General features: G+C 39.8%; 1 protein-coding gene across 4 annotated transcripts in view; it reads right to left on the minus strand.

Annotated features, from left to right (window-relative positions):
- Nucleotides 1-17,876: 17,876 nt before the first annotated feature.
- The window catches only part of LOC5575962 (sodium channel protein 60E), a 798,459-nt gene continuing 789,218 nt past the window's right edge, over nucleotides 17,877-27,117 (minus strand). For 2 of the 4 annotated variants that reach the window (XM_021841568.1, XM_021841566.1), the window contains exons 26-34: nucleotides 22,581-23,349; nucleotides 22,109-22,213; nucleotides 21,701-22,047; nucleotides 21,310-21,637; nucleotides 21,045-21,247; nucleotides 20,360-20,992; nucleotides 19,693-20,294; nucleotides 19,462-19,632; nucleotides 17,877-19,255 (exon numbers count right to left, since the gene is read on the minus strand). In XM_021841568.1, the coding sequence (XP_021697260.1) occupies nucleotides 18,729-19,255; nucleotides 19,462-19,632; nucleotides 19,693-20,294; nucleotides 20,360-20,992; nucleotides 21,045-21,247; nucleotides 21,310-21,637; nucleotides 21,701-22,047; nucleotides 22,109-22,213; nucleotides 22,581-23,349 (3,685 nt within the window). In that variant the 3' untranslated portion in view covers nucleotides 17,877-18,728. The remainder of the gene's footprint in view (nucleotides 19,256-19,461; nucleotides 19,633-19,692; nucleotides 20,295-20,359; nucleotides 20,993-21,044; nucleotides 21,248-21,309; nucleotides 21,638-21,700; nucleotides 22,048-22,108; nucleotides 22,214-22,580; nucleotides 23,350-27,117) is intronic. The other 2 variants (XM_021841570.1, XM_021841569.1) reach the window with 2 other exon arrangements.

Consider the following 27,117-nt stretch of genomic DNA (forward strand, 5'->3'; position numbering starts at 1 on the left):
ATTTTGTGAAGATTGGTTGGTATCTCGACTCGGGCGCGACAGACCATATGGTCAATGACTCTCGGTTCTTCGTGTCCATGCGTCGTTTAGTGAATCCGATCGAGATTTTGGTGGCAAATGGACAGAAACTTGCAGTCGAATACAGTGGCCATGTTATGATTTACGTGCGTGTCAACGGGAAAACCACGAAGTGTGAAGCCAAAGACGTGTTATATTTGCCTGGCTTAAGCTGCAACCTGTTTTTCGTTAAACGAATCACACGACTGGGATTCAAAGTGAGTTTTGATAAGGAAAAAGCAGAAGTGTCGAAGGATGGTGTAACTTGGGCAGTAGGTTGGCTCAAGGACAAACTATACGAGCTGGATGTGTACTGCAAAGAAAGTGAAATGGGATGTGCCTTAGTTTCCGGGAAAGTGTCGCGGAATGCGTTGCAGTGGCATCAGCGTTTTGGACATGTTGGTAACGATGGTCTCAAGCAGCTCGTCCGGCATAAAATGGTGAAAGGCTTCAATCTTACGGAGTTCGACGATGATACCGTCGTGTGTGAGCCGTGCTTATCAGGTAAGATTGTTAGATTACCATTTGAACCCACCGAAGAGAGGCGATCGACGCGAACCTTGGAGCTTGTTCATAGCGACGTCTGTGGCCCAATGACCCCGCACACATGGGATGGGAAAAGGTTTTACGTCTCTTTCATTGATGACTATTCCCACTTCACGATAATCTATCTCATGGCGTCCAAGGACGAAGTAGTTCATTGTTTTCGCGAATATGAAGCTCTTGTAACCGCTCGCTTCGGATCGAGAATCTCCCGGCTTCGCACCGACAATGGAGGAGAGTACGTCGGTGGTGAAATGCGTCGTTTTTGTCGGAGCAAAGGAATAGCGTTGGAAACTACCATCCCTTACACGCCACAACAGAATGGCGTGTCTGAGAGGATGAACAGAACACTGATGGAACGTGCCAGAGCCATTCTAGCGGACAGCGGTTTCGGTAAGGAAATGTGGGGCGAAGCCGTGTACACGGCCACATACGTTACGAATCGATGTCCGACTGCAGCTGTTGATGTCAACAAAACACCATACGAGCTGTGGGTGGGGCGAAAGCCGGATGTCAGCAAACTGCGTACTTTCGGTTGCGCCGCGTACACCCACATTCCAAAGGAGTTGAGAACCAAACTTGATCCCAAAGGAAGGAAGCTGTACATGGTGGGATATACAGTTAACGGCTATCGTTTGTGGGATGCGGAGAAAGGTAAGGTTGTCGTGGCAAGAGATATCGTGTTCGATGAGAGTTCGTTGTTCGGTTCAAAGCTGACGGTTCCCGAAGTATCAACGAAGCAGATTGAGTTGTCCTGTGAGAAGCAAGTTGCCGAAGTACAAGAAGAGGAGGCTCCGGAAGATGCTCCAGGTCCTCCAGAAAACGAAGTGGAAGAAGCAGTGGTTCGGAGAAGTGGACGATCTAGGAAAGAACCAGTGTGGTTTGATAATTATGAGATGTCATGTGGCTTGGCGATGAGCGCAGAGAACTTCGTTGAGGATTTGCCAAGCACCGTGGCGGAACTCAAGAAGCGAAGTGACTGGCAATGCTGGAAGCAGGCGATAGCGGAAGAGATCGATTCATTGGAAAAGAACAAGACCTGGGTACTTACTTCGTTGCCGACTGGGCGGACCGTGATCGACAGCAAATGGGTTTTTAAAATCAAGCGCAACGAAGTTGGTGCCATCGACCGCTACAAAGCACGGCTCGTAGCCAGAGGATTTACTCAGCGGAGAGGCTTCGACTACGAGGACACGTACTCTCCGGTAGCAAAGCTAACTACCCTGCGTGCCGTATTAGCTGTTGCGAACTTCGAGGGCATGCACCTGCACCGACTCGACGTCAAAACCGCTTTTCTAAATGGAACGTTGAAACAGGATATCTACATGAGACTTCCAAGTGAGTTTGGCGCAGGAGATTTGGTGGCTAAACTGCAGAAATCGCTATATGGCCTCAAACAAGCCTCACGTGAATGGAACAGGCGATTCCATGATTTCATAGTGAACCTCGGGTTTGGGCAAAGTGAAGCGGATAGCTGCCTCTACATCGCATGTGATGATGGAGAAGCGGTGTTTCTGATTATTTATGTCGACGACATCATAATAGCCAGCCGTTCGTTAACCGTTATTACCGCTTTGAAGAAGAAGTTGAGCTTAGAGTTTGAAATGACCGACTTGTGCGAAGTGAAAATGTTTCTTGGTTTGGCCATCGAGCGTGATAGAGAGAAGGGTGTTCTACAGATCCACCAGAGACAGTATTTGCTGAGCCTATTGAATCGTTTTGGTATGGGAGAATGCAAAGCGGCTCATACTCCAATGGAAGCTGGACTAAAACTGGACACGTCTTCTGATCCGTCGGAGTACACTACTCATCCGTATCGAGAACTCGTCGGCTGCCTTATGTATGTCACTGTGACATCGCGTCCTGACATAAACGCTGCCGTGAATTATTTCAGCGGTTATCAGAGCTGCGCCACAGATTTACATTGGAGTCATCTTAAGCGTGTCTTGCGTTACATACGGGGCACGTTGGATCTGAAGCTAGTGTTTCGTCGGCAAAAGGAGGATGATGTTATGAACGGATATGTTGACTCAGATTGGGCAGGAAACATAACGGATAGGAAATCAGTCTCCGGTTTCGTTTTCACGGTCTATTCGTCGACAGTATCCTGGACCACGCGGAAACAGCCATCGGTAGCGCTCTCTTCAGCTGAAGCTGAGTATATGGCGCTCAGTGTTGCAGTTACAGAAGCTATTTGGCTACGTCGTCTATTAATGGATTTGAGTGTTAAGATCGATGAACCAACCGTAATATATGAAGACAATCAAGCTTGTATTCAAGTGGCTGAAGATGACAAGATGATGAAGAGACTGAAACATGTAGATGTGAGATACCATTTTGTAAGGGACGAAATCCAAAAGGGAGTGTTTCGTTTAGTGTACGTGCCAACGGGCAATCAAATTGCTGATATGATGACTAAGGGACTGGGCAGACTTCAGTTTGTTAAGCTACGTGAATTGCTCGGGCTATCAGCTTGACGGGGGGTGCAATCGTATACCCCTTGACCAACACTACACACAACAGAGATATACCATGAACTGTATCCGCAAAGAGGCGGCCCTGCATTAAAACGTCAAAAGGTTGCTTTCAATAAATTCATTCTAAAGTGCGTTTTCTACAAACAACAAGTGTTTCATTTTTCTCTCTCTGAGTCCTTCGGTCGTCGAGTCTTTAGTCGGTCTGCGCGTTCGCTTTTAGATCTTTCGTTACAAATCTATTAACAATCAGACAAATATTATTGTGTGATTTGTTCACACCTCCATCGTGCATTCCTCTTGGAGGACAACCACTTCATCTATATCTTTTTCTACCTTAAAAATGATTCTGAAATTTATTTTTGGATAAAAATATTTGATTTTTCAAAAAATAATAGTTTTTCCTCATCATTCCTTACAAAGTTTTTGAACAGTCCTTCAAATATTTTCAATATATATCACTAATAGGCTCCTAAATCTTTTGACAAAATCTTGTTTTAATTAATAACACGATTGAGCGTGTTATTGGTACTGCTTTAGCAAATTTTCCCGCTCAAATAATGGCTATATCATGTTTGACGTTCGCTTAGTCGACAAAAATACCACAGGGGTTGTTCCTAACTGACATACATCGGATCGGACACGGAAAACAGAATACATCCAATTTGAGTTTGAACCAAATGTTGTTACAAAATCACAAAAATCGGAAAAAAAGTTTTTGGCCTCAAACAAACGAAAACATTTAAAAATTGAGTTAACACGTGTTTCCGGTACAAACTTAAGCGTTTGATACTAAAATTGGGACAGGGCTTTGGGACCTTATTGCTTCAGAAATTATGCTAAGGTTTTTCCCTTGAAATGCTACTTCAAATTCCCAAATTATTTATTAATAATCTACGAAAAGTGTTTTTGAAATGTCTTTTGTTTTCGTATCTTTAAAGGAATTTTATTAAAATTCTCAATGATACTTTTGCTTCCAATATTAGTATAGCGTGAAAGGAATCTGTGGAAAAACATTTTACAAAACAACTGAGAAGGAGGAGGAGATTTATTTAAGGAAATGTATAAGTAAGACAAACAGACGTAACCAATGCTAAGATCATAAAAGATTTTTTTTATTAATTCAGAAACTCTACGATGGATTTTTTAATTTTCAGGAACGAATTTAGTAAATAAATGAAAACTGAATTTTGTACTCTACCATTCAATTCAATTTTACATTTATTTATAGGCATTCCAACCAAACAGCTAGAAGATTTATTATCATCATGAATTTAGTATATTTTTTAAATGAGTTTGAACTGAAGAATATTGCCGAAGACCGCGAAACAATCCGACACCTGTGAAAAAAGTTTTTCAAGGCGGCAAGGCGACGTTGATTAACACGTAAAGGAATAACAATAATAACAAAATCGGGCAAAATTTCCGAATAGTCTATGCTTAATAACTTTTTTCACAAGCATCGGATTGCTTTGCGGTCTTCGGCAATGTTGTTCATCGTAGAAATACCTATCGAGATCTTCAGATGTTCAGAATTTTTATAAAGGTCAATGGGCGACCTCTGGCGATTTTTCTTTGCAAAAGTAAGTTTTCCCATAGTAAATCCCATACAAACTTTGAACGGCTGGCGCTAAAATATAGTTTCTTCGATTGAGCTGAAATTTTGCACAGTTGTTATGGGACCTAAATGCAACCCAAAAAGTGGACTGGAACGAGAATCTAAATTTTTAATATAATCGTGTCCCAGGCTAATGGATATAGAGTGATTCGTAGAGTAATTTGTAAGGAAATCCCTAAAACATATTGAGGTATGCGTGCAGTAGTTTTTTAACCAAAAATGGATAGATTTCTTGATGTTATTAATGGAAGAATCCCGAGAATAACATTCGGGATTATTATGTTACAGCCTGAAAGAATACCTGCTGGACTTTGTGTAAACATGTTTTGAATTACGAAATTCTTTAGTGAATCTATTGAAAAATGTATTTAAAAAATCCCCAGAAGAATAGAAAGTGCTGCCTTTGGAAAATGCTTTGATGAATCTCTGGTAATTTTGTTAAAAGAATCCAAAGACGACTTCGATCTCAGGGGAAACAATAACATTATTCTCTGAAGAAATGTTGTTCAGGGATTTGCTTGGGAATTTTTCAGTATTTTCACGGAAGAGTTTTTCAAAGAAACTTTATAGATATGCTTGATGTTTTTAAATTTTCTTATGTTGGCATTTTTGTGCTTGAATTCCTGGATAATTTTTGATGCAAATTTTTCTTGAAATCTTTTGAATAATTTTCCAGAAGATTTGTTGAAGGAATCTGAAAAAAAACTTAAGGAAAAACTTCAAAGGCAAAGCTGGTAAAACTGTTGGTAAACTCTCTGAAGAATTTATGAAAAGAATCATTGCTTGGTGATCTAGAAGACAATTTTGTATGACTGCAAGAATTTATTGGAGAGTTCTTAAGTAATTCCAGAAAATCCTTAACAAATTAATAATGAACAACTACATGGTGTTTGAAACTAACAATTGGAATTTTGATGTAATAAGTACGTAGAGAAATGTTTAGAAGAACTTTTAAAGCATTTTCCGGTGGAATTCATTTTTTAATCAAATTGATTGAGATTCTTCGAGAAATTTTCTAGTAAAATCAGAAATCCTAAGCAAATTTCAGGAAAAATCTGTTGAATAATAACTTTCAACCTTGGAAATGATTTTCCATGGAAATTTCAGGAGTAACTCAGTAAATCTGATAAAAGAGTTTTTTGTTGAAGCACTGAAAAGTACGGAAATAATTCATGAAGAAATCCCCGTAGGAATGCCTGAATGCCTGAAAAATTGCCCAACCTTAATTTTTCGTTTTTTTTCAACAAACACTAGGTAACTGAATTTTATCAATTCGAATAGTGCTACATTCACCAATGGTGCTGCAAGTACACTTATCCCAAGTAACCACTAGCCCGCTATTTTGCCTTTTCGGCTTTATCTTTTCGTAATGGAAATTTCTTTTACTTCCCTGGGCATAGAGTATCATCGTACCTGCCACACATTAAGGTACACCGGGGCAAGATGAAATGCAACGTTCTGAATATGATACCAACAGATGTCATCCGTTTTTCTTCCCCAAAAGTTTGTCCCAACTTAATATTGATGTATTGAGGAATTCAACTCAATAAAATAAAATTTCACTATGAACTGTGGAAGTGCTCATTGAACGCTAAGCTGAGAAGTAGGATCTGTCTTAGTGGGGCCGTAATGCCAAGAAGAAGAATACGGCTGAAAAAAGGACATGTCAGCTGTATAATAGCATTATATTAGCACGCAGGGCGATGATATTTGGTTATATTCAACAACGTTAATTACCAAAAATGTACCAACGTTAGGAAACATGACTGCTTCTGATATTGTTTTTTTTTTATCTGATATTACAATAAATAATTGATGCAATGTTCAAAATCCAAATTATGGCTGAATCAGTTCAACTTGGGGTGAAATTTGCAAAATAAATTGTAATTGGATTATGTTCTGGTAAAGGATTCAAATATTGTATTGGATATTTTGAATTGAAATTTTAGTTTTCTGAATTGTACAGTATGGCCCATAAAAAAATGCGAAAATTGTTTGAACGTGAATATAGCATCCACAAGCGTTATTTTTATTGTTTTTGATAGTGAATGTAATTTCTGATTATTGTAGTATATTCTGACACAATTTTGCTATTCAGGACAATTTTTGTCATATTTTTCTTACTGTCCTAAAAAATGTAATAAAGCAAATAAGTTCTAAGGTTTTGTCCGCCCAAAGCTAGAAACAGCGACTGATTGTCATATACTCTGGTGGTAAACTTTCCACCTTAAAAATTACACTTTATTGTTGAAAATTTTAGTTTGTTTGGTATCAGAGGATGGAGGAGTTATTAGAGAACGTGTTTTTCATGATCACAATAAAATATTTTGCCAAGGTCATAGTTTTGAGGGCATTTGCGTCTTATAGATTTGATATGCCTTTAATTTTTGTTAAGGTTGAATAAAAAATAAATACGGAGGCCTATAACAGATTTTCGAGGATGAAATTTGTTCCATCGGTTAGAGACAACTTATATCAATACTAGCTCATAGGTTTTGAGCAAAACGGAGCCGCTTATCACACTTATATAAAGGTTCAATCAAAGCTCTCCAAAATAAGCCGTTTTTTCGAAAATATGTTTACGTCTCTAATTACCCAGGTATGAATCAATTCTATCATTTGATATGGGCGAATGCTGGAGACAAGACCTGTGAAGAATCCCACGTCATCGTTGATATTTTAGAAGCTTTCATCACACAGATATTGAACTCGACGTCCGTATGATAAAATTTGAAGGTATGCTTCCAATTCCTCTCTGGTATGGTGAAAGTAACAGATAAAAATCATATCCAAAGCTAAAAACTGACTCTAAATAGATCAAACAATACAAGTAATGAATAATATTTATGTTTCATTCACATTTTCTATTTAAAAACTACCATTAAACATGATATGACCATTTTCGCATTTTTTTATGGGCCATACTGTACATGAGTATGCTCTTCTGCTTCAAAGTGGCTAGCACAGTTGATTGCAATGAGTATAAGTCACTTCTAGTAGAGTCTGCTTCTCAGCCTAGCTATTGTTCTATGAGCATTTCAACTTTTACACACTAAGAGTTTGCCATTTTTGCATTCGTATTTCGAGTGACGATGCTACTGTATGAATAATTATTGCAGTAAAGTTAAATTACGACCGACCTGGAATTGAATCCAGATCAGATACCTTAACGTGGCTTTGTTTGCAACTGTCTTAGCATATCTCGAAAAATTATTCAAAAAGACGTATATCATAACCACTAATTTCACTGCTCTGCTATATGCAGAGGCAAAGAGACTTAACTACGAATCAAAACAAAACACTACTTGAGTCACTCTTACATTGGTACAAAATCGTCGTAAGTAATTGATCAATTGTTGTACCATTTTGTCAAAAAGTTTTTGTGGGAAAATGATAGAAAATCAGATATTGGAAACCATGCTACTCGTATGTATAGTTTCGAGCATATACGTGAAGAAAAAACGGCATAATGTCGGTTAATAAAGTTTTCTTCTCAATTTTTTGCTTTAAGCCTTGTGAAAGTTACTTACGTCGATTTGAAAAAGTAATAGAGAAATACACTTTTTCCCTATAATTGTTACTCTTGTTCACCGTACGCGACTAATAGTTTGACAAACACTAAATTTAAAAAAAAATGGATGATCATGACAATATGTCGCATTTTTTACATAATTCAAAACGAAAATGTTTGCTTACTCTCTAATAATATCCGAAAGTGAATTTAAAAATGTTATTGTTCATTTTTTCCCACCCGAGTGTCCATCGAATCTTCGCCTAGTTTTTTGTCGCTTATATCTGTGTATGTATAATTGGAAAATATGGCTCCATTACTCGCGCATGGTTGTCCCTAATCCTATTTACACATTACTTGGTGTATAACTCTTAACGATTTTCGCGCTCGGACTCCGAACGCGATTTGTTTCGACACGATAAAAACTGAAGATAATCATACATACGATTCGGTTTGAACCCTACACTAGAGAGAGAGAGAGAGGGTTACGAAACTTAGAATTAAATATCTCTTACATTGTTTTATTGTACTTCGCTGAATGTTTATTTCTTTTCTTTAAATCTCAACAATTTATCTTGCGGAGATGTCTGCTCTGATTTTTTTTCATTTTAAATCTTACAAGATGAAAAGTTTAAGCGTGTCACTCTGTCTGTGTCCTGTTATGGTCTGCAATTTCCTGCTTTGCTATGATTTAGTGGTGGAAGCCGTTTGTTTTCAAAAATGGTTTCGTCTGTTTTGTTCTTCCTCTCTCATAATTATTGCAATTTGTACTGCCGATGCTGGGATTGACTTTTTGTCGCAGTGATTTTTGGTTACTTTTTTTTTTTTGGTTTCGGTAGTTCCTGTGCAATGTGATGGATTTTACTAAGGTGGCGCAGATGATTGATGCGTGCCACTAGTCCTCTCTTTCATTCTCCCGCTGTTCTTATGCAGCGCAAATAGTGACGTCACTATTTGCGCTGCATAAGAACAGCGGGAGAATGAAAGAGAGGACTAGTGGCACGCATCAATCATCTGCGCCACCTTAGTAAAATCCATCACATTGGTTCCTGTGTTGTGCAATGTGGCTTGAAGTGCTGCCATCTTGCACTGGGGTGTAACGTGATCGCAAAGAAATATTAAGCTATTTGGAACAATTTAGTGATGCGGCACCGAAAGGAAGCGGAGATCTCTTGTTATTTACAGGAATCTTACCAAACACAAATTATTTGTTCGAGTCTCGAAGGTTAATTCGAAAAAAATCTTTTACTAAAAAGTTTTTATTCGGGATGCCTTAAACCGGGTAAGTTACTTTTTTAGGATTCTTTTTACAAACAATTAGAATGTTCACTTTACCATATGTTAGCTTATACCTTTTAAAGTTTTATCATAATTCTGTGTTTTCTTTTTGTTGCTTTTCTTCTTTTTGTTTTTTTTTATTTGAGCATTTTTCTTTTTCGTTTATTTAGCAGTAGTTGAGTTTATACTAAGAGTAATAGTTCATGTAAGGGTAGAAGAACGTCGAAGGATTAAATAGTTAGCTACAATAAATTCGATTGAAGATTCTCATGTTTTGAACATTTTTAGTTTTGCATTACGTTGTTGTTTGGTTTTGATTTGCTTCGGACAGACAATAGTGGCTATAAAATATACTCATCTTCTGATCGTCCCATGTTTCGATTTCACTACGTGAGAATTTCCAGTATTAAAATATATGATTTTGAAATTCGAAATCCATACGACAGTACTGAAAAACTATACAATGTTGATGGGTTGGAAAACGAGCTCGATGATTTCGAGTGACCTTAACGCAGATAGGAGCTAATCACACAAAGATATGTAATGGTTTGAACTCTACATCAAATATCGATGATTTCTAGGGCGTTTCAAACGCATGTTTTAAATCAGGAAACTGATTTTTCACTACACTGGACATCGTCGATGGTTATTCTTGTTTGACAAGATGCGGAAACTGTTTCAATCTATAACTGAATGCATTTGCCTACAGTTTGGCCACACGGTTTTATGATTTCGTACTGATTGTGTTATGATTCAAATAATTACGGTAAACATTTTATTCATCTTTAGTTATCTGTCGAGATTCGTAAATCATTGGGATAATATCAAATAATTTACAAGCATTGCATCGTGAATACGTAATTTTAGCTTAATAAGCCTATGTTTTAATGTATCATTTTATCTCACTGGACAACAATATATAACAACTAATACAACCAAAGATTTCGTTAAATGAACTTTTTTACTAGATTAGACCAGCCAGGCACATATTATGATGCATTCGTAGATTTGATATTTTGAAAGTAAAAAAAAATAGAATATCTTCTTGGTTGCAATCACGAATAAAAAGAAGGGTGAATCTCTGAATTTGCACTTTTTCAAACAAAAAACGGGACAAAATATGGAAGAAAGGAAGTTTCTCCGGAATGCGCACATCACAGAAAAAATGCAGTGTAAACTGAAGACTACTGTAAAAATAAACCAAATTCGCTTATTGTAAACTTGAATGAAGATAAATTCAACTCCCAATTAGAAATGGTTGAATGTTACATGATCGTGTAAATTTAAAGTTATTTTGATTGTAAAATAAGAGATTGGTCGTTGAAATTTAAGCTTAATTTGATGCACCAAATATGCGCATGAACATAAACTTAAATTTACAACATGTTCTTAGCTTTTTAGAGTGAAATGATTAATGTTGATAATTGCATCGAAATGAGCTATCAACTCGATGCTTTAGACAAATTTTCCGAACATCAAATCGAAGCAGGCTCTAACACAGGCTCATTGATTCAGGTGAGGAAACAAACAGTGCAGTGTCACCAATCGGGGTCAGTTGTTCCGACTTTGAAGGATTTATGCAGGTCATCTTGAACTCCATTAGCGGAATCAAGATTCCCTTCCAAATCGCAAAGAAGGTAGACTTCTTCTCAAACATCTTGAAGAGTGCTTCTTCTCTTCATTTTTTACTGACGACGACGAAACTCAAAGTTTGTTCAAGGTCTTCTCTCAAGTATACACTGAGAAAAACCTACACGTCAATTTCGTGTGTTTTACTTATAAGTTTGCGCAATGAGGAAAACCACATGACTTGAGTGTGGATTTCGTCATTGCCTTCACGGTATAATAACATGTGTATCAACATTATGTTGTCATGTGAAGCTAACAAGAATGTCTGAATGCTTTTTTTTTTTCAAACAAGTGAGTCAGCAACAAGCGAGGCGCCATAATTTCCATAATTTAGGAAGCCCGAGTTTAGCATCTTCCATTTTTTTCAAAACCAGGAAAATCTGTTAGAGGAATCCAATTTTTCTTCTAAACCATACATTATATTCAATGTTTTTATAAAAAAGTTGAATCTTCTTCACAATTCTTCAATTTCACAAATTTTCAATAACACTTTCAGCTTCAAAATTTGCTTCTTCTCTTTCGAAAGCATGATGATGACTGTCGTTCGACACGAGGTTCAACCGCAATTGATTTCGCTAGGGGTTGATCACAAATAGTTCAGAAGTTTTGAACATGGAAATCGATAGCAAAGCCCATCGATTTCATCAACAAACTCATAGTGCAAATCGATGAATTGACCAACTTGAACAAGATGATCGATATCAGGTTGGACTTGAACGAAAATCAATATCCGGTTTGGAAAAATCGTTAAAAACCCATGCAATATAGGGTAATTCGCTAATTGTTGAACGGTACCAAAATGTTGAACGATCTGTGAAAACCATATTAAAACAGGAAATTGAACCATTTTCAAACAGTTTCTATAAATTATACATATTATTTTGTAAGTTAGCTGTACTATTGGACACAATAAATTTAATTAGCACATTAATTTATTAAACGAAATATTGATTGAATTTTTTTATCGGTAGGTGAAACGAAAATTGTAATTGACTGTTTAACGATAAACTTGCGACGATCGACGCGCCACCATGTTTCATACAACGGAGGGTATTAGAACTAACTTGGAGGTGATGATTTGGAGGTTATTTGGCAATTTGGAGGTTAAAATCCCCTCCAAACACTAGCGATTTTGCGGTGGGATGTTGACGTTTGATGACGAATTCTCTTAGAAAAAACCAAGCTGGGGCTGCTATGAAATAAGCTGTGTAGTAAAACATACTACGTTTATTGGGTTAAGCACCTATTCACGATATCAGTAAAAGTCTACTTTGATTATTTTCTAAACATCCGTACAATTTACTCGTACCTATTAATTACATAAAAACATTTTCAATCGCACTTTCGTTTCACGTACATTTTCCATTTGTTGAACACTATAGCATAACATGACCGTCTTGGTTTCATCAACAGTATTGCCAGATTTTTAATTTTCGTAGCAAACACCTATATAGAAATGGAATGTTGCATTACACAATATAGTATTGTTTATTGCTTTAAATATCTGTTGAATAATTATTATAAAAAATCCTATAATGGTGTCTGTTTCAATTCAGTAAAGTATAATTAATTGCATCCCTGGCTATATCCTGAATCTTTTTTGAATTTCACTATCTTCACTATGGCATCAATGCCATCACCGTTTGTTTGTTTACATCAGTGATTCCCAAAGTGGGCAAATTCGCCCCCCGGGGGGCGATTTTCAGATGCAAGGGGGCGAAAATGTAGAAAACTGAATTTGGGGGGCGAAAATGTTAGAAAGGGGGCGAAAATTATGGTATGACAGCAATTGAAAAACAATAATTTATTCAAAGTTTGTAAGAGACACTCATATTTCAATGAAAGCATCTACATCTGAAAAAAAATGTTTAACTCCTAACTATTTCATCTGTTCTTGTGTGTACCTCTAAACGCGCTTGATTTTTAATTATGATAGACAAATTTGACGGTTTAATGGTTAAATTATCTCGAGATCTGAATGGTTTTTGACTAATATAACATTTAATGTATTTTGAAAGAAGAAAATATGTGAGAACTTCTAGCGATATTTTAAATTTATTTCCAAGTTTAATGTTTGGTAGCTTTTTGGCGATCTTTGGAATAGGGCAGATTAAGTTTTTATTGCTTCTCACGCATTTGCTTCACTACTCATTTTGATATTTTGTTTTTAAAAATAGGCCTTGGTGTCATAAAAGTGCATGGATCAAAGCCTGAAAAATAAAATTTGCGCTGAACGATATATTTCGGTAAATGGAAAGTTGAAGAATAATCTGAGTTTACTTATATTTTTTATACATTGTATTATTTTTATATTTACGATAATTTTTGCAAATTTGTACATATCTTTTCGAAATTTATTAATTTTAAATCAGAACAGACTTTGGATTGGGCTGTTTCCAGAACTGCCGAAAATGTATTAAAAAAATTCTTAAATGTATTTCCATAACTTAATAAACTTTTAAAAGAAGACAAAAAAAGCAGAGTGAACGACAATTTCGTTGATCGAACAGTAGCCAAAATAATAGATTTCTTGATATGAAAACAATTGATGCATAATATAGATATTGCACAACTCTTTTATGGATATACAAGTAGAAGACATTCTCTTTGGGGTATTTTAAATGAAGTATTATGATTGACTACTCACCCTTTAAATTTGAACAATTTTCGGTATTGATTTTGATGAATACTCCAACGTAAGTTTACTACTTAATACAAATGATTAAATTTCGTATCAGGGGGGCGATTCCAAAAAATATTGGTCTCAAGGGGGCGAAAGTCAAAAAAGTTTGGGAAACACTGGTTTACATCATGATTGAAATTACGCATCGGCTGCCGATTTATCCGGAGTATAACCTCAATCTCGCGATTGATGCTGTAATGTCGAAGGTAATGTACATTAGGAGAAGCCGCTAAAGTCTATGGAGTGCCGAAGGGGAAACCGTCAAATTTGTCTATCATAATTAAAAATCAAGCGCGTTTAGAGGTACACACAAGAACAGATGAAATAGTTAGGAGTAAAACATTTTTTTTCAGATGTAGATGCTTTCATTGAAATATGAGTGTCTCTTACAAACTTTGAATAAATTATTGTTTTTCAATTGCTGTCATACCATAATTTTCGCCCCCTTTCTAACATTTTCGCCCCCCAAATTCAGTTTTATACATTTTCGCCCCCTTGCACCTAAAAATCGCCCCCCGGGGGGCGAATTTGCCCACTTTGGGAATCACTGCTCTAAATCGTTCGTGTGTGATAAAAATTCAATCAAATTTGTTTTTTTTTTCTCGGTAAAAGGCACGGTGTTCATTTTACCACCCCTGTTCATTTTGCCACCACTTCCTCTATGCCAATTTTTGACTTTTTTGGACATGATCATTCTGTTTTATCAATGGACCAATGCACGAGTTCACTATTTGACGATTTTGCACCGGTACAAAATCGTCAAAAGTAACTGAATGAAACGTCATTTCGTCTTTATTTTTTTGTGGGAATTGATAGAAACTACCTAGTTTTCAAACGTGAGCTGATTGTATGCAAAATTTAAGCGATGTAAACGGGGAAAAATGTTAAAAAGCTGATTCATTTTGATACAGTTTTAGAAGACTGGTTGTGATTCTTCTTAATAAATTTTTCCAAAACCGTATGAAAGTTACTTACGTCGATTTAATAAAGTAATCGAGAATTCTCAAAAACTTATTCGTACAAACACAAGTCAGAGAAGTTAACAAACTTAATTTTTCAATCCTACGTGTTTCGCAGAAGAAATTCTACACACTCCGGTCTAAACCAACTCGATTATTCACTTTTAGAACGTATAATTTTAGGATTTACAAAACGGCGCAAGTAAAATTTTAATCTTTTGCAACCTAACGATTACTTTCGCCGCTCATTTGTATGGAGAGACAAAGTGAGTTAACCACGAATCAAAACAAAACACTACTTGAATCAATTTTACACTGGTACAAAAACGGCGTAAGTACCTGAATCGAACGGTTTATCATTTTGTCATACAATTTTTGTGGGAAACGATAGGAACTACTTAGTGTTTCAACGCGAGCTGCATGCAAAATTTAAGCGATGTACACGGTAAAAAAATGTAAAATGGGAATCAATTTTAAAACAGTTTTAGAAGACAAGTTGTGATTCTTCTTGATTGACTTTCTCAAAATCAAAACCGTATGAAAGTTACTTAAATCGATTTAAAAAAGTAATCGATAATTGATGGAAATATAATCTAAATCATTATAAATTGAGAGATGTAGTACTGATAGTATCATCATCAGAAGTTTTTGGGATAGAGATACTATCTCTCTATCGTCTATCACTGATAGAAACCATTCTCTCACTGATACTATCAGTGATAGACTAGAAGTGATAGTATCAGTTGGTTGAACTGATAGTAATTTATTTCTCAAATACTTTTCGAATAATATTCGGATAAATCGACTTCTTCTTTTTATCGCATCAACTCAAATATCGAAAAATTCTAAACATCAGAGAACGATGACAATCTAATAGTGCATTCTACCGCAATATTTTAATGCGTCTTACCCCAGTATTCTGATTCGTCCTATTTGGCATTTTGAACAAGTACTGTTTTTGAATGCATCCTAAAAATCAATACTTCCGTCAAATAAACAGTTTATTCTGGAATAATATTTGATTCAGCAATAGAACTTGCATTTTCCCCAGTCCAAGTAATCATTATGAACAAAAGAACCCAATCTGACACGTGTTGGAAAGAGCTTTCTCAAGAACATTATTAGGTTCACTTTACCAAAGGTGATTTAAATAATATTAAAGCTTTAGAAAATGCAAGACTTATGTACGATGCCCATGTGACATGGGAACGATCCCAGAACATTGGAGAAAATTTCCAGATCCCCACTCAGTACCAACGGTGCCAAAAGTGGGGTCATGATACCAAACATTGCAGCAAGGATGCTAAATGTATGATTTGTGGTGGTTCTTCTCACTCCTAAGAACGTATATGTCATGTGAAAGAAAATACCAAAAAGTTTGTTTGTGCAAATTGCGGGGGCAAACATAAGTCTAACTTCTTGGCGATGTCAAAGCCGATCAACACGTACAATCGTCAAAATTGGAAGGATTCAGAATTTCCCGTCCTCAGCCAGACGTGTCTGGGCTTCAATCCGTACGTTCTTTAGAATGATCAAGGAGATCAAGGAGCGCTATCGTAAGGAATGCAAAATCTGCACCCGTCCGTTCACAATCTTCCGGTGGTGTCCGGGAGCGCGGATACGCTTTAAAAAACGGAGTCTGCCAAACTTGTCTGTTGGATCTTCCGACACAGGTTCGCATGCTGCGCTCAAGATCCATGACAAGATTCCCGAGAGCAATGTGAACAAGGAGTACTACATTCAGATGAATGAGGTCCAGCTGAAGGCCAGAGGAGATAATACGGTTGCGGCCGGGATTGTGGGGAAATTGCTGGCCAAGTTGGCGAGAAAATGTGAATAGGTTGGAAATCAGTTATTTGGGTCTCATCTCCTTCAGCCACTTATCGTCTTTTCGGTCGAAATCCGGTCCGTTGAATTAAAATTAAAATTCGCGAAATCCATGAAAAAATAAACAATATATAGTTTTAATTTAAATGAATAATCCAAAAATCTTACATTTTTAAATTCTCACGAACAACACTGATACGTCCGATCGCCACCGATGCAGAAAATTTCTTTCTAACTGACAAAACTGACAGATGCGCGTAACGACCAGCAGAAATAAGGACAAACATATTTTTTAATTTATGTTCTCTCAATATCCAAGCGTCGCGACTAAAGACACCGACACGTTAATACTTCCAGTGGACGATTTGCCCTTTGAAGGATGCATCACACTAGACAACGGACTAGCATGCAACGCCCACTGGCACAGTCGATTTCTGGTGAAAAGTTTTCCGGACTGGAGCGGGAATCGATCCCACACCTCTTGACTCAATGCGGCTTAATGCTTGGTAACACTAACCGCACGGCCACGAAGCCCACAAACTTCGACTAATATTTGAATAGTGCGCTGTGTTCATAATCATCGTAAAAATGGAGCTCCACACTTAAAAACTGATTTCAGAATGCGGCGAGTTGAGGCGCGTTGCGAGTCTCATTGGCGCGATCCGATTTGGTGGCGGCGCGACAATATGATTATTATGCATGGAAACGATTGATTTTATTCATGATATTTTGTGTTTTCGTCATTGTAGTGATAATGACGCATGTGGAAAATTATTTATGATTTAATTGAAACATTTTGTGGATGAAAATATTTGAGAGTGTATTATCGCTAGCTTGCCTCTACACGCAAAAAAATTGTGCGGTAAAAACTACCATTTTAGGGGGTTAACTTAAGCGCTCGCACCGGCAATTTTCAGCAGACCAGAAAAGCGCTCGATTTTACCATGTCTGTAGTTGGAATCAGATTGTTGTAAATTATTTCTGTCAAATGTACCAGTAATGCGGTGGGGTGTACCGTAAACATAGTAAATTGGTCTGAATTTCCATAGTAGTTTTAAGAATGGGCGTAGTCAGCTAAAATAGTTATTTTTACCACAGATTTTTTTTCCCGTGTAGCCAAAAATGAAAGCTCATTGTAACCTAAGCTTAACGGCGAATCATTCTAGCGATAATACACTCTCAAATATTTTCATCCACAAAATGTTTCAATTAAATCATAAATAATTTTCCATATGCGTCATTATCACTACAGTCATGAATGGTTTCGATTCAAATGGAAATAGCCATGTTCATGTCGCCACAGGTGATATCTGTTCCGTCTCTTCATCAACAGAAAGTCAGCAGCTCCACTTTCCGAATTTAGGCCATTTTGGGGATGGTAGGGAAATGTTGACGTGTTATTTACTTTTTGGAAGCCAAGAAGTCCTCTGCATCGCAAGAAAACTCTGGGAGTGTGGATATTAGCAAACACTACTACAAAACTAAAAATTATCAGATGTAAAAGAACATGTTTTCATGTAAAATTTCTTGCTTTTGAACAAAAAAACTGCTTCTGAAAATTCTCAAGTCAATAACGGATCATGCCTTGAGAGTGATTGATATTGTCCCAATGATTCACACGCTGCAGTACTATGTTTCAAGCTCTTTTTGAAATTCTAAAGGTATCAACCTGATATCAAAATTTACGTTTCCTGTTTTATAGCCACCTATACACTACTTTTAAACTTGACTATATTTACAACATATACATAAAACATGAACTATTTTACAGCTTAACTTTACAACTTCAGCTCATCCAATCTAGAAAACTATCTACACAACTCCGTAGATTTGTAGCCTACTCGGAAAAGAACAACAACTGAACCAAGAAGGGCCACTGTCCGTACCCGGCTACCTTCCCATTCCTCAGCATGGGAAGTATACAAGCGTCGTAAAATGAGGTATAAAATGTCGTTGATAGCGATCGTTTCCGCAGTTTGGGGTAGCTGCACCGGTGGCCAAGGGCTGTACCCGAAGACCGCCCTGCCAGGTATAAGGATACTCAAAAAGAATAAGAAGATTGTCAACTAGTGGTGTCCGGTTGGTTGCGGTCAGCGGTCTCGCCATTGCTTTTGCCGTCGTCGTCGTCTGTTGACGTTTCCGTTGATGGTCAGCTGGATCGCTGAAGGGTGTCTTCGGATGACGGAGGACATTGACACTGATCTTCGACGACATCTGCAGCGGCAGCACTGCTGCTACTGCTCGCACTTGTCGCACTACTGGTACTGCTGCTCATCTGTTGAATGGCATCATACTCGATTCTATCCAGGTCTTGCAGAGGGTGTTGATGAGCTCGCGGAGGAATCTCTGGAGGTTTGGCGTCCTCCTTGGGCTCTTCATAGTCGTAGAATATGTTGGAGGTATCACGTGGAAGGTTGACGTCAATTGGTTCCGGATCGACCATATCGATGACGGTGTCCGGTGGAAGTGGCGGTGGTGGATGCTGCGGTGGTTGAGATCCTGGACGATCCTGAGGAGAATCGGGCGATTCTTGAGGACTTTCAACGCAGATAGTCACCACAGGGCGAGGTCCATCCGTGCTGCCACCTAGAATTTGATAGTCAACATTCGTGCCAGGGGAGATTTTAATATCACTAGCTTTGGAAGGATCACGAGGCTCTTTCACTTTGGTCTCGTCTAGAAGAGAGGTGAAAGAGATACAGAAAACGGAAAAAAGAAGAACAAGATACGTTTGAAGAAGAAAGAGAAACACACGGGTGATGAGGGTGCAGGCAAAACACACTAAGATACTTGAACTTGTATCCTGTGTTGGTAACACACTTGCCGACTGAGTGCTGACAGTTGAGAACACCAGATGCCGTTGAATATCCGACGGCTCTTACCTTTGTCGTCTACGTCCGATTGGTACTCTTCGCTCTCGCGGTGAACCAGAACGTGCACTAGCGTAGCCTCTCCAGGCACTTTGGCCATATTAGGCCCGGTAGGCACGTCCGGGGATGGTTCAGTCACGAGGATGCTGACATCGGCCGATGAGGCTGACAGATTGTCGTCAACTAGAACACAGTGCGTTGGTGAAGTCGTGACTAGAGCTAAGGGATTCAGGGCAAACTTACGGACTGCAGCGTTTCGATTTAGCCGCAACGCACTTTGCGCCGAGAAACCCCGTTCCAGCGGTGGCTTCTTTTTGACGAAGCTCGTTGCACGTTTATGTTTCATTACGGGAGTGGTTGGTGCTACTGGAGGAACTGCTTTGTCCAGCGAAGCAGTTAACGAAAGATCTGTCTCGCTAGATTTGAGCGGTCGCTTCTGAAGTTGTGGCGAATTCGCTGGATCTTCTACAGCGTCCTGATGCCGAAGAAAGAACGGGAAGTTGTAGAAACTTCTACGGCGACCACCTTTCGCTTCAGGAGCATCCTTCAGCTCCAAACCATTGGCATGTTGCTGTTTGACCTCCTTGACCATGTCACTGGTTCCGGAGACAAGCATCAGCGGAAGATTCAACCAGGGCCCAGCAAGTTCGCTTAGATCGGAAGCATCGGAAGCACGAGATGATTTACGAGACGATGCACGACTGGACGTTGCCGTCCCTCGACGGTGCACCTGCAGGTGAAGGAAGTTCAATGCTGAGAGCTTACTCTGCCAACCGCCGGGACTTGACGTTTGGGTGTTATCGTCCTCCAAGGACATAGGGGAACGCTCTCGTTCTCGTTTGCGTCTGTTGGTATAAGAATTATTGTCATTTAAACGTTTCCTGAGCACCAAAATCTGAATTACACTCACCTCAGATAATCCTTCCAGGCAGCCTGGATTGTCTTTGCCGCCTTCTCCTGCCTCTTCCAGATTCGAGTCGAGGAAACAATTTCCAACTCTTTACGAGTTGGGAATTGTTTCTTGAACTTCTGATCCATCTGATCTTGCAACTGTTTAAAGTTTTCAGTCTCTTCTACATGCCCTAGGACATGTTTGACCAGTGCGTGGAGAATATCCAAGCAATGGATCTTGTTTCCCTTAGAAATTGGAAGGTTAAACGACACCAACGCTACCGTATTGGGCTTCGGTATGCCCAACGGCGGATCTAGCGAAGCGATAAAGTCCGACAGCTGGTTGAAGTGTATGAACTGTCCAGCGTGCGGGTCGTATTTTGACCATCGGATGTAGAACATCTCCAAGTCGTCTTCGACGATGCCGACCTCCTCCTCCTGGTGAGCCTGGTTGAAGTTTTCCAAGATGATAGCTATGTACATGTTGATTACAATCATATAACTGATTATAATGAAGCTGGTGAAGTAGGTGATCGCCAACAGTGGATGGCCGCAGTCTCCGTTGCCCTGTGTGTCCTGAGCTAGTTCGCAATCCGGTGGTTGGATCATGAGTGATTCCAGCACATCATTCCAACCGGCCGAAGTCATAAGCCTGCATGGAATATAGTTGTGAGATGAGTTCTAACACGATTAATTGATCTTACCTAAATAGAAGTTGCATACTCCTCCCAAACGTTTCGAAGTTCACCATGTCATCCAATGCACCCTGTTGCCGCACATGGCCGAACAGTGACATTCCTATGATGGCGTAGATGAAGGTGATTAGCGCCAGAAGTGCCCCAATGTTGAACAGTGCAGGTAGCGACACAACTAAGGCAAACAGCAGCTTTCGTATACCTTTTGCAGCCTAAAAAGAAAACCATATATTCGTAGTTATCCATGTAAGTCAAACGGTTATCAAAAGCTCACCTTAATCAACCGAAGTATTCGACCAATGCGAAACACTCGCACCACTCGAAGCAACGTCGGAGATATCGGAAGATCGATCATGATATCCTCCATCAAGATGCCAAATATGGACGCTAGCACTAGTAAAAAATCGAACACATTCCACGGCACCGTGAAGTAGTGATAGCGCAGACCGATGATCTTGACGATGGCCTCCAAACCGAAAACGGTCGTGAAGAAGGCATTGCTGACCTCCAGGATGAAGAAAACCGCATGCGGTTGATTGTAGTGTTCGATACCCATCGTGAGCATGTTCAGAAATATCAACACAAAGATGGCGATTTCAAATCTAAAAAGTTGTAAAACATGATTAAATAACACTCCTTGATGAAATCATAAACTTAAAACTAACCGCCTAGAGTTGGAAAGATCGTAGAACATCGCCAAGATCTGGTTGATCGGTCGCTTGATCACCTTCTGCGGTTTCTTTCGGCCTAGCTTCTTCATTGCCGTGTAGTAATGCTTCTGCGACTCCGTAAGAAACATCTCCAGCACACCTCCCTCGTACTTTTTCTTAAGCATGTTGAAATTATCGATGATAACTCCGATGAACAGATTGAGCGTAAAGAACGATCCGCATACGATGAAGATCACAAAGTAGAAGTAGGCGTACAGATTAGCTTCCCGCTGCGGTTGCAGGTCAACTCCTCGAGCATCGACGGCGTCGGCCATAACTTCCATCCACCCTTCGAATGTGGCCTTGAAATAATGCAGATATTCAATTAGACATTGGCATAAACTTAAGTTGTCCACTGCTTACCACTTGAAATAACGCCAGGTAGCCCATTCCGACGTGGTCGAAAGTAATCTTGGAGTTGATCCACGTATAGTTCTGCGCGAAACACTGCCACTTGTCGTTGACGATCTACAGCAGGATAGAAGAGCAAGGAGAGAAACGCGTGGAACGGCACAAAGCAAGAGAAGTGAAATGCGGAGCGAGCGGAAGTGCAATGGGAATTGTTCAAGATTCGATTAGTCGACGGTTGGAACGGACAATAATTCTGAAGTTTAAAGATGGATTGGGGACGGTGTCTACAGTTACTCGGACGTTTCAAAGCTTAAAGTGAAACACAATCTTGGATTCGCGAACTTTAAGCAACGCACGGCCGTGGCAGCAACGTACTATAGTGGACTGTGATTTGGAGAGTTGGGATTCAATTTGAAAGTATCGGACAACATGTGGACGCCATGGAAGAATACGGAGTTTTCTCCGATTCTTGGCGTATACTTACGTGGATCGGTAGCAGTTCGCCATCCTCGTCAACACACTTGAAGAACTTCCCGCCAAAAAACTGTACGCCCATGATCGAGAAGATCAGCCAGAAGACGAGACATACTAGGAGTACATTGAAGATCGACGGAATCGCATACATCAATGCATTCACTACTATTCTCATGCCCTGCCATCGTGATATTGCTCGCAGCGGCCGAAGAGCGCGCAACGTTCTTAGCGAGCGTAGTACTTTCAAGTTTTCGTTCTCCTCGATCAGCAATGAGAAAACCGACACCTGTGGGCGAGAAGCCGAGACAAAGAAGAGAGAAAAAACCGGGTGCGAAGAGAAAAAGAGAGAGCGTGTGCCGTACAGAATACGGTTGAATATTAGCCAATTGTGTTGTCTCGATCGAGTGCGAAATAAATGATCATAATTGCAGGCCATTGTGTTTCGGTGGCTGCCGATACGTACAAATACGATGATAAAGTCCAGTATGGTCCAAAAACTGGAGAAATACTTGGTAAACCCCAAGGCGATCCACTTAAGCAACATCTCGATGACGAAAATAAGGCAGAAAACGAAATTGGTCCAGTAGAGGATTCGCTTCAGTTGCTTGTTTTTGTCGAGGTGAATGTCTTCGAAGCACAGCGTGATGCTGGAGGCGAATATCAACACCAGCACGAACCATTCGAAGGCCGGAGTGTCTACGTACTGGAGAATGTTCTGACGAAATCGATACCACCGTTGACCGGCGTCGGTTTTCAGACAAGCATCCCAGCATTTGCACCTGAATGGAGATAAAATGTATTGGGAATAGTAATTTGACTGTGTACACTGTTGGGTTATAGTCCTTGATTGAAATGTTTTTTTTTTACGGTTGTCAAATTTACAATTGGTTTAGTTATTGAACAATTAAGATCTAGTCTACTTACAAACTTTTATTTTCTCTAAAAATATGGAATATGGATACGGATAAGTGATATTGCATGCGATGGATAGGAATACATGATAGAAATATACAGTAAAAGTTAGATTCACTCAAAGGGTTTATTAGAAAGTATTTAGAAAGGAATTCATAAAAAGCGTAACACGAAAAGGTAATAGAATATAATTAACAATGTACATAAATTTAAGCATTTTGTAAACATTTTGATCATAATTGTGCGTAAATTTAATTAAATTTAGCCAAGCAATAACTACATAAAAGCAGTTGATCTTGTTAGAACCAACTACAGATTAGACTCGGCAAGGTTTTTATTAGATGAGTGAATCTGTAAAGCTTGCTCAGTGAAAATAACTCAGAGTAATAAAAAGTTACACTGAACAAATTTATTATAAACGATTTTGGCTGCTCTGATCTCTCACCACGTGAGTGACGTCGGGAAATAGCCCGGAACCAAATGGGCCTGGAAGAAATGATCAAATGTAATATTGAACAGATAGCCGTAGCGGTAAACGCACAGCTATTCAGCATGACCATGCTGAGGGTCGTGGGTTCAAATCCCGCTGGTCGAGGATCTTTTCGTGAAGGAAATTTTCTCGATTCCCAGGGCATAGAGTATCTTCGTACCTGCCACACGATATACACATGCAAAAATTGTCAATCGGCAGAGAAAGCTCTCAGTTAATAACTGTGGAAGTGCTCATAAGAACACTAATCTGAGAAGCAGGCTTTGTCCCAGTTGGGACGTAATGCCAGAAAGAAGAAGAAGAATATTGAACAAAACAACTCTGGGATCGACGTACTGGCTAGCTCGTTTTCGTCGCCACACAGCATTCTCCTGCACACCGTCAAAGATGGCTATAAGCACTCTTCATTCAAAGACTTCAAGCGTCCTCTTCCAACATGGTCTCTAATGTCCATACAGGGTCAGGTGTAACTAGCGTTGTGTATGGTACATTTGTGAATCTTTCTACGTTATTATCAGTCACTGAAGGATTTCTCGACTTTATAGTTATTAAAAAGAATTAAACGATTATGACTTAGCTTCCAACGTTTCGGTGCTTATTACAGCTGCTTCAGGAAGTTCAATCTGTGGTCAGGTATGAGGTGAATAATTTCATCCATCTCCTCGAAAGTATCCCTGTCTCTCGGTAATATTCACTAAGCACTAGGCGCTTCCTTTCTGTTTGACACGTTCAACACTAGGTCGACTTTTCTATTGTTTCGCGTTTCAGGCGGATGAACGAATTCTAATATTCTATCGATAATACCAATGACGTTCGCGAAACAAACCAACTGATCAGATCACGTGAAAATCAGACCTAGTCTGCTGGCCCCGGTTTTGCGGATGACAACTACATGCGCAATACTGAACAGCAAGTCTATTTAACACACTGTCCATCATTGTTCTGGTCAATCTTGTGAATTTCCCTTGAAAACTGTTCTCGTTCATGATCTTTCAAGCTCTACAAAGTCAATACTGACGTATGTCGCCTTAAAGTCGATGAACAGGTGATGCGAAGGCGTTGGGGGGACCTGTTACTCATCGTATTTCTGGAGAATTTCCCTTACGGGAAAAGTATACAGGGACTGTCGAGGATGATAACTTCCCATGGAATCGTTCGTTTTAAGTGATAGACGACGGAAGATAATCTGGGATAGCACTATGTAGGGGGGTTTTCGGATAGTGATTACACAATAAGTCTAACGCTCTAGTTTGTCCTCTCATGAGTCCATTTCTCCTGTAGCTGTTTCGTTTTCAAGATTCTGACTATCAGTCAATACACGTAAGCGGCAAATCCTCTGAGCTTGTCTCTATGAGTTCAGCTCCAATACTATCCTTCCTTGGCCAGCGATCTTGTTGTTCTTCAGCGTTTCAACTTTCCTCATCGTGGGAGCTAGTTGGTTTCCATCGCCCGCTGTGCTGATGGACACATCTCCTTCACTGCACCTCTGTGCTCATCATAGCGCTGCTTCAATGTTTTAATCACCTTCCATAAGTCCGTCAAAATGCACCCGTTTTTATCCCTGCACATTCCGGCTCATGTCTGCGAAGCATTTGCGGGATGCGTTGAGCTTCTGGTAGAATTTCCGCGTACAGTACAGCAACTTGGGTGGTAAATGACTGGACAATGCGTACCATTGGAACGTCACGTACCTGCTGGTATAAAATAGACCCCATTTGCGGTCCTTAGCCTCTTGTCCAATAACTCCTATTCCTACCTCACCGTGGTGCCGCCTGGGATACGAGTAACCGTATGAAAGATCGGGTAACCAACCCCGGTGGGACCTTGGTCGTATGCTGACAGGAAAAGGGAGCTCTTGTTTTCTGAGAGTGTAGCTTATCAGAGCATCTGTTTTCCATGTTAGGGGTGGCTCAAAACAGCGTCTGTTCTCCATATTAGGAGCGGCTGATCATCGTCCTAGTACCAGCGTGGGACTCTAAACAGTGCTGTGCACGATGGTCCTCCGGCGAGAGTAAATTCGTTGATCGACATAGACCCAGGCATCGAAAACGGACTAACGATTGGAATCTCGGATCATGGAACTGTAAGTCTCTCAATTTCTTGGGAAGCTCTCGCATTCTTTCCAAATTGTTGAACGTCCACAAGTTCGACATCGTAGCGCTGCAGGAGGTTTGCTGGAAAGGGTCGACGGTACATACGTATAGGGTTGGTTATACCAGCTACCAGAGCTGCGGCAACAGACATGACACAGCTGCGGCACAGCTTGATGTGCCGAAATGCAGAGGCGCGTGATTGGGTGGTGGCCAACCGACAACAGAATGTGCAAGTTGAGGATCAAAGGCCGTTTCTTCAATATCAGCATAATCAACGTGCACAGCCCTCACCTAGCAAGTGACGATAGCGATAAAGACACTTTCTACGCGCAGCTGGAACGTGAATACGAAAGCTGCCCAAACCATGATGTCAAAATCGTTATCAGAGATCTCAAAGCTCAGGTTGGCCAGGAGAAATTTAGACCGATTAGAGGGAAGTTTAGCACTCATCAGCTTACGAACGAAAACGGCCTTAGACTGATTGATTTCGCCGCCTCCAAGAACATGACCATACTAGTACCTACTTCCAGCACAGCCTCCCGTATCGGTACACCTGAAGATCACCCCAACAGACTAAATCGCAAATCGACCACGTTTTGATTGATAGAAGACACTTCTCGGACATTATCGACGTCACAACCTATCGCGGCGCAAACCTCGATTCAGACCACTACCTAGTGACGGTTTAAGTACGCCAACGGCTGTTGTTGTGAACAACATTCGGTACCGACGCCCGCCACGGTACAATCTGGAACGGCTCAAGCTACCCGAAGTCGCAACTGATTATGCGCAAAGCCTTGAAGCAGCGTTGCCGGAAGAGGGAGAGCTCGCCGAAGCCCCTCCTGAGGACTGTTGGAGTAGTGTCAAAGCAGCCATTAACAACGCAGCGGAAGGTGCCATTGGGTTCGTGGAAGGAAATCGACGGAACCGTTGGTTCGACGAGGAGTGTCAGACGGATTTGGAAGATTAGAATGCAGCGCGGGCGATTATGCTGCAGCAAGGCATCCGTCAAAACGTGGAACGATACAAACGGAAGCGAAGACAGCAAACGC

Source organism: Aedes aegypti, chromosome 2, assembly GCF_002204515.2.
Source record: "Aedes aegypti strain LVP_AGWG chromosome 2, AaegL5.0 Primary Assembly, whole genome shotgun sequence".
In the NCBI taxonomy this organism is placed as follows: Eukaryota; Metazoa; Arthropoda; class Insecta; order Diptera; family Culicidae; genus Aedes; species Aedes aegypti.